Source organism: Cupressus sempervirens, chromosome 1, assembly GCF_028749045.1.
Source record: "Cupressus sempervirens isolate cs-2001-9-10 chromosome 1, ASM2874904v1, whole genome shotgun sequence".
Lineage (NCBI taxonomy): Eukaryota > Viridiplantae > Streptophyta > Pinopsida > Cupressales > Cupressaceae > Cupressus > Cupressus sempervirens.
The window spans coordinates 262,134,012-262,143,014 of NC_143118.1; the positions used below are offsets into that span (position 1 = coordinate 262,134,012).

At 28.6% G+C, this 9,003-nt stretch overlaps 1 protein-coding gene across 1 annotated transcript; it reads right to left on the bottom strand.

Moving 5' to 3' along the window:
- Positions 1-3,215: 3,215 nt before the first annotated feature.
- On the bottom strand, positions 3,216-6,899 carry LOC149577127 (alpha pinene synthase, chloroplastic-like). The gene is made up of 10 exons (XM_089827976.1): positions 6,639-6,899; positions 6,331-6,521; positions 5,940-6,025; positions 5,562-5,776; positions 5,346-5,443; positions 5,159-5,251; positions 4,659-4,874; positions 4,434-4,572; positions 3,636-3,881; positions 3,216-3,512 (listed from the first exon to the last, which is right to left on the bottom strand). The coding sequence occupies exons 1-10, from the start codon at positions 6,897-6,899 to the stop codon at positions 3,216-3,218; spliced, it is 1,842 nt and encodes a 613-aa protein (XP_089684102.1).
- Between the last annotated feature and the right edge of the window lie 2,104 nt (positions 6,900-9,003).

Below are 9,003 nucleotides of genomic sequence, written 5' to 3' on the forward strand. Positions count from 1 at the left end.
GAAAGGAAAATACTGAATCTATGAGTGTTGAAAACACAATGACAAGATAACAGAGATTCCATCTTGACTCATCCAGTAGACTGTTCTCGCAGATGCTGCAGGAACGTTCATGAAGTGTGATGCTATAGGAAGGAATTAACTAGCTACGTCTTACTTAAAATACTACTAATGCTAGTAAAATGAATCTATTCTATCCTAATCTAATCCACCTTCCAAGTGGGCCCCCTTGGTTGGCTTCTCTAATATACCAATGCAGGATAGAAGCTAAAGAGAACTAATTCATTTCATTAATCAGTCATTTCATGATTCAGAATTGTAAAACACAATTACAAAAAATTGTGAATCAGTGTTGTCTCTTACAATAAAACTTATCAACAACCAAAACTTCACACACAGGAGTCAATCCCGACATATATAGGGAATCTACTCTTTATTACATAATAGAAAAGTAACTGTTCTAAGTTAAGTCTGCAGGAGAGAATATAGGAGAATAACTAAAAGCGAAAAGGAAGGATAACGGAATTGAGGAGGGAGCAATGAAGTCTCAGCATCTGCTTGTTACAACGTAAATGCAGAGAAGGTAATGGCTCGTAAAAGCTCCTCCTTATTCGCTGCCATGTTTCTTGGGGTGGTTATAACTTCCTTTTCATGGTTGTTCCTTGATGCTCGTTTCTCCTTGAATGCTTGTTTCTCCTTGAATGTTGTCGGCAACCAACTTCTGGATTCTTCTGCTCATCTTTTAATCCTTATCATCAGGTTAGTTATGATTTACTAAGACATATTTACAAATAAACATGCATCAAACTAAATTCAAGCATAAGAACGCACATTTGGATATTTATATGAAATACTGCATATTAGATATAATCTAGGCAAAAGATGACATAGTTTTTCTACCCCATAAATCATCAAAGGTTTATCAAACATAGGCTTATAAGTGTTACAACAAGGATAAACGGAGTATCACAAAGTATCTTAAACATAAAAAAATAAAGGCATTTTTTAGACTCATCAGATACAAAAACCTGTTTTGGTCAAATCTCATTTCTATATCAAAGCTCTTTTTTTTTTCAAAAACTAAAAATACCCTTTTATAGATCTCAAATTCAATATCATCATTATATAAATTTTTGAGTGTTTTTATTAGTTATAATATGTTATAATCTCAAAATATTATAAGTCAATGTTTCAACATTTCAGAAGATGCTCTCTCAAAAAATGAAAAAAATCCTAAATCATATCAAAAAAATAAAAAATATATATTTATCACTAGAGGAGAGAATCTTCTTCATAAATATGTAATTTTTTTTCAAGAAGGTATAGATTTGATAGGGAAGTTTTGACGGGAGGAAAAAACTGTTGTATTCTGACAAGGTCGAACTTGAGTACTTATAACAAAGAAAATATACATCAAAAATAATTATTTCTCTTTTCTTTTACTAGCTATACATGTCATCTATAAAATATTTTCAAATTAGAACAAAAAAGATGATTTGCACATACTTATTTGACGGGAACTACATCCTATATTTTTTATAGTTAAAAAAGGGACTTCAAAATAAAATAAAATGAATAAATTCTCAGTCAAAAAAATTATAAAAAGTATAGGCATAAAATTCATACGATTCTACACATTTCATCAGTTTACATCATTTTCATATTTTAAACACAAATACCATTTTTTTGTCATTAATGTTGACCTATCACATTCTGATATCACATTTCTTTATAAAGGTGACATAGGTTTGTGCTTTTACCCATGTGTGTGTGTGTGTGTGTGTGTGTGTGTGTGTGTGTGTGTGTGTGTGTGTGTGTGTGTATGTGTGTATATATATATATGTATGTATATGTATATATATATATATGTATATATATGTATATGTATATACATATATATACATATACATACATGTATATATACATATATATATATATGTATGTATGTATGTATGTATGTATGTATGTATATGTATATATATATATATGTATATATGTATATATGTATATAAATGTATATATACATGTATATGTATACATATACATGTATATATATACATGTATATACATATATACATATATACATATATATATATACATATATATATATATACATATACATACATACATACATGTATATATGTATATACATGTATATCTATATGTATATGTATATATGTATATACATGTATATATAATGTATATATATATACATATATATGTATATACATGTATATACATATATATAGGGAGAGGGGGAGAGAGAGAGAGAGACCATGTACTATGATAGACATAGTATTACATGGAGAGGGATGTAGGTATGGAGATAAATTAATTGATAGGTAGGCATAGAGAAGGAGGGAGGGAGGGAGGTATATAGAATGTTCTAGAAGTAGGGATGGTTTGAGAGAGAGAGATAGTTTAGTGATTATGAAATTTTTATGAATTCTAGGAAATATAAGATCTAGAGATTGGGAAAGAGGAGAGAGGGAGAACAAGTAGATAGTTCTCGATATTAGTGAAGAACAAATCATGAGATAGAGAGGTAGCAAGAGTGATGATAGGAGTAAATGTTTAATGTCAAATCTCCTTATGAAAGTAATAAAAATGGCCCTAACTACTATTTATTTTCTAACTATTTCTTTTTGTGTTCAACTCTAATTCCCATGCTCTTCAAATCATTTCCAAAAATAGATAAATAGAGAGTGGGGGGTGGGGTGGGGTGAGGATAAATATTATGATCAAACTTCCCACATGAGAAAATGTAATGACATATATATATATATATATATATATATATATATATATATATAACTATCAATGCAATCCTTGCACCTATTCAAGGTGCAAGTGCTAGTCTAATAACATTAAGACTCCAAACATATGTCATAAATTAATTTGAAATGAACACATTTATATCTTCAAATAAATTACATAAACCCTATTATAAAATATTCATTAAAACTAAAACATAGACACATAGCACAAATTGAAGCATATCATAGGTATTGCCATAAAAAACAATACACTTATATGACATAGTCTAAACAAGGAACAATAGTAGGGAATATCATTCCTATTTCATGACAATTATATAAGATATTCACTAAAACAACCTAGAGACTCGTTATTGTCTATCACTTCATTATACAAAATGTACTTATCTTTTACACTTGAAAGTGTAACTAATAATCATAAAAGCCCACAAATCATAAATATTACAATTTTATGGGATCAATAAGAATTTTTTTGACATGACTCCTCATATCTTTACTAGAAATGCTAAATCCATCTCTCTCTTTGTAGAAAAGTTGAAAGCACCTTGACATGTCAAAGGCAAAATCCATGATGGTCACAGAAATCTTATCGTGCTTTAAATACTCCAAGTTTAACTCTTTCAAATGCTCATCTAACATAAAATAGATAGACTTTAATGCTTCTTCCTCCGTAGATTCTGGATGATCTCTCATATAACATGCTATGGATGAAGCAACTTCTCCTCGAGCTGCCTCACTCTTCAAAAAAAATCAAATTTAGTTTTCGATATGATGACAAGAATGATATCTTATAAGAAAATACTTTTCTGATTTTTCTATTTTGCAAAAATATAAGTTTTTGATTAATACATTATTACATACCTTGAATGTTCTACTGTCACCTCGAAATCTCAGTGTCAATCCTAAAAGATCATTGAACCTTGATGGATAGTTAATTGTTTGAAGGTCATCTTCTGAAATTTTGTCTACTGTTAATAGTGCTAGCAAAGTAGTTGAACGAGAGGCAGTGCTCTCTATTCCATTTTTCAAATATGTATTTAAATTTGGTATATGCCTAGTAGCAAGCCACTTAGCTTCTTGTAGCATAGAATCTAAATAGACATCCCACTGCAATAACATTAATCTTTATTTAGTATACAACCATAAAAAAATCATTTTAATAATTTAAGTTCATTTGCATAACCAATTCTAACCCAATTTTAAAGATAACAATATTAAGAAAAATGTACACTCTTTCAAGTAAAATATTAAAGATTCTACATATATATTCTTTATTCTATTATAAAGAATTACACATTGAAATACAAAGTTAAATATACATAAACATAGATATAAGAAATGAGTGTGTGTCATTAATAGATGAATGAACAAAGAATATAAATATAAACTTTGAATAAAAATATAATAATTATTTTTTAAATAAATTTCTAATAGATCAATTTTAATAATATAAATGTTTAATAGTACAAGAATTCTATACAATGTATGTAAAAAGAATTATGCTGATTTTAATTAAAATGAAATAAAAAATATAAATCTTTAAATCACACAAAATCATCAGATTCAACATCTAATATATTAGATATAATGTATTACTAATAAGTAAATTATTAAAATATTTCTTTTATAATTTTTGATATGGAGAATATTTATTTATACCACATTTTGAGCATGGTTGAAGATGTCTCGGCCTTGAACCTTCTCTGCTTCTTGTACACCTTCATTAATTGCATCATAAAGTGCATGGTATGCTATTTTTAGATATTCTGGAAGGTGGTCTGTAGGAGGGGAATCCCATCTAAACCATATTTCAACATTATGTATATTAATAATATATTATAACAAATAAACATTTAAACTTAGAGTTCATAAATGAATTCCTACCTCTTAACAACATTAGTGAAAAGTTCAAGTTCGTCAAGAGTACCATAAGTATCATAAAAGTCATCAATAATCGTTGCAAGGGTACAAAATTTTGCAAAGGCGATTCTAAAAGCTGAATGTTTAGGTTCTCCAGTAATTGCACATCCTGAAAATATATATTCCACTGGTCTATGACGACAAGACTCCAATTGACACAATTTTGAATCCTTCCACCATCTAAACATAGAAAACACAAATTAATTTCTCAAATTAAAGTATAAAAAGAGTATTATATGAATTCCATAAAAATACTAAATAAGAATATAAAGTATTAAAGTTAGACAATAATATTTTAAAAAATTAGGAAAATAACAAATCTTACATTCTTATAATCATTACTTGTACAAATAAAATATATACCTATATTATAATACTCAAATCAAGATGAAAGATTCAGAGTATTGCATTGATAAATTACTTTATATTTTTTAAATATTTAAGATATCTTTCAATCAACTCACCTATAGATCATTTGAACTTCTGGTCGATATAATGATTGCATAATATTAAAATCCAATTTAGCCAAATACAAAATCTTCTGATTATCTGTGCTTCTGAAAATTAGTTAGAAAAAACTTATAAGAATTTTAATCATTAAATATTACCTACCTATTGAGACAAATATAATTTAAATTTAAAAGTATTTACTTGAGCCATGAACTGTTTTCTCCATATATGTCCATATAATTCCTTGCTTCCAATCTTGGCAAATTGGTACGCCAACCATACTCTAAATTATGTGATATCTGCACAAGATGGATTTTGTATTACAATTATTGAATAATTACTTCGCTATATTTTTCTACAATCTAACATAATAACATAAACAAACATAAGTATAATAGAAAATTTAGCTTTTTATACCTCTTGTAGAAGATTGGCACTAGAAGTGGGAGCCTCTTGCAAGATTTGAATCAAATACATTGTAGAAAAGGCTTTAGCTTCATCCATTATTGTCTCCCCTGGGAAGGCAATTGATGAAACTTGAAACAAATTCAATATACTTTTTATCTCGTCCTCTGAATGAGTGGGACAAAGCAAGAAATTTCCATTTTTTGCTTTACTCTTTTCTAACACATCTGCCATTGCATCATCCAAGATGATATATATGTACTTGAAGAACAATTATACCAAAAGTAAAGATAAAGACTAAAGTTGTATTCTGATGTCGAAAATAGATTACATAATAAACACAAAGAATTTCATACAATAAAGTATAGTAAATCATATGCATCACTAGACCTGTAGAAACAGAATATCTGTGGAGTCGAAGGATCCGAAGTCCCAAAGCTGCAGTCTTCAGATCTTTATTAACATCACTCCAAAATCTAGATTCAAACAGACAATTTAAATATGCACATTAAGACATGATTTTTAGACTAAAAGTGTTAAATAATCAAAATTGACTTATTTTTGCAAACTTAATTCTTCTATAATATATAATGTTTAAAAATGACCCAACTCAAATAACTTTCATTCACAATTCGTACATATATATAAACATTAAAACATTTACATAAAAGAGAAAAAGCTAATTTCAAAACGTAAATTGATTTAGTTTAGACTCAAAGTCTTAGAATGTAATGTTTAAGTCTTCAAATCATTAGTGTGCAATGTTTATAGAAAAGTGTACCTATAAACATAATCAAGAGCCTCTCCTATTTCCTTTTCAAAATGTCTTCGGATTCCGAGACGTTCAACTTTATCTACCATTTCAAGGCGTTTCAAGATATTTTGTGAAGAAGAATCAGCAGCACCCAGTGCATTGAACATGTTTTTGACCTCCCCAACAAGTCTGTCAGCAAGCTCACGATACTCAGGAGCCTGAAAAGTTACACACAAACAAAATAAACAAAACAAAACAAAACATTATCATCTTATAAGAAAGAATGGAATAGAATAGCAAAGCATATATAGGATAATGGTGAGAAAGAAGGCTACATCGTAAGGCAGTTTTGGGAGAGATTGTATGAAATGATCGTCCCACAAGTTGGGATGATGATTTCCTGTTCGCCTAGGGACACCTTCAACACTGTTGGTAGCCATGGCCTTAACATTCATCATCTCATTTCTTGTATACTTTCTACCTAATGTTGGGAATGATTTGGCCGGAGAATTGTTTAGGATGAGATGGGTATAAGTTGGCTTAGATTTGAAGCAGAAGACCATGGCGGGGGAAGGGAGAGACATCGTGAGAGCCATTGTACTTAAAATGGCTGATTTAGCGGGGGGTATTTCTTGGCCTCAATTCTGCAGAGTGTATTTCCTCACCGCCTTTTATAACCCAAAAACACATTATTTTTCTTTTTTCTTTTTATCAAATTATCAGTCAGCTGTGTAATAAACACGTGCCTATGTTTAATTGTACTTACGCCGTTCCCAATACGAAGTGAAGCACCTGTTGTTGTTGTTTTAAATCAACGATAAAAAATACAGGGTAAGGCTTGACGAACATCTCAGCCATTAAACCGGGAGTAGCGTCATAGGAAATTGGGAGCACAGTAATATGTTGGGCCCACAGCAGAACCAACACACCCACCGTAAACTTCTGCTGCTTGAAAAATGAAAGGCAACGGTAGGTACGCAAGCTCCATCAAATTTTCCCAGCCAGCTGTCACAGTTTGCATACAGTTGGAAATTGGGAATTTGATTTTTCCCATACAAAGTTGCATGTGATTAGGTCAATTATGATGCCACCTACTTTGCGCTAACGTTCCTCTTGTGGAAAAAAAGAGACTTCTAATATCAACGATTTTTAATCAGTTTGGAGGGAAATTGCTTATTTAATACAAGTGTCACATAGTGGCTTGTATTTGTCATCAAGATATAATAGTTTAATTAGATAGAATAGTACGTTAAACCTAATAATTAATAATTATAAAACAACCAATTAATTGATTGGTAATGATAATGTATAATATAATTTAATTATAATTTTAATATTTTCATAATACTTGAGATATTAAAAATTCTTATATTCAATTTATAATTTTTTAAATTAATCATTCTATTTTTATAAATTGTTAGTATTTAAAGTATTAGTATTTTAAAAATGTATTAAAATATGTTTGATCTATTTCATATTTTCCTATATTTTTACCAAAAATATCGCCTCATAAAATGGGTATGCTTCATGGAAATCCACCTTATAACACCCTAAAGATATGACCCAATAAAATTGAAGTAAAATAATTTTACAGATTTTAAAAATTAGAAATCTTTCATATATACATTACAAAAATTTAAAAAGGAATTTCAAAATAAAAATACTGAAATCTAATTGGTTGAAATAGATAAAATTAATCACAACTTAAGTAAAACTAATTGCAATAGTATATTGCCTATGGATAATACAATAAGTTGGAATGCAAATAAATATAGATCATCCAAGAATCCGCAAAACACATTTAATGTATATGTATAAGACTTGTATTTTAAAATCAACGGCTAAAACTTTATCAAAATTAATGCTCTATCATTGAAACTGTTTTGACCATTCATCTTTTCTCCTCCTCCTTAACAATTAATAAGTTGTATTTATTTAAGACTCTCTCATCCGCAGATAGATCTATGTTGACCAAGAATTGAATAATAGCAAGGAAGAAAATATTTTCGATGTGAAAAGAATTCAACTATTTATAACATGGTTCAAATGTTGTAGTTTGTTTGTTTAGTTAACAAACGTTTATAATTAGCAATCACGACTTGCAACAATAGGTGTTTACTTTATGTAAAATAAAATAAAATTTTATAATAAATCAAATAAATAATATTTATTTATTTCATTTATCATATACTAATAAATTATCATCTAAAAAATATTCCTGTAAAAATCTATTATGAAAAACTAATAAAAAAATAATATGAAAAAAATAGCACACATAAAGTGGAGCAAAAAAATATAAATTGAAATTAATTATAAAAATTAAAAACTAAACTAAAGGAAGTCCTAGTGTTTCACCTCTGTGAGCATCACCTAGATCCAATGACTCCTAAATGTTCTATTTATTATCATGAGAGATGAAATTTTGTAAATCACTACTCATTAAACATGAATCACTCAACAACTACATTGTTAAATCTTGATAACAATATCACAATTTAACTTGTTTTGGAAAAATATCTCCTTATTAATTTAAAGTCTATTAGCTTAAATATATTAAAAAATTAAAAAAATAAAAACTAATTCGAAATCTACCAACTTTTGAAAAAAGAGGGGTAAAAATTTATTCAAACAAAACCAAGTTACAGAGCAAAATGCCAAAGGCCCAAAACAACACTACAAACTCCTATCCTCCAGTAACAT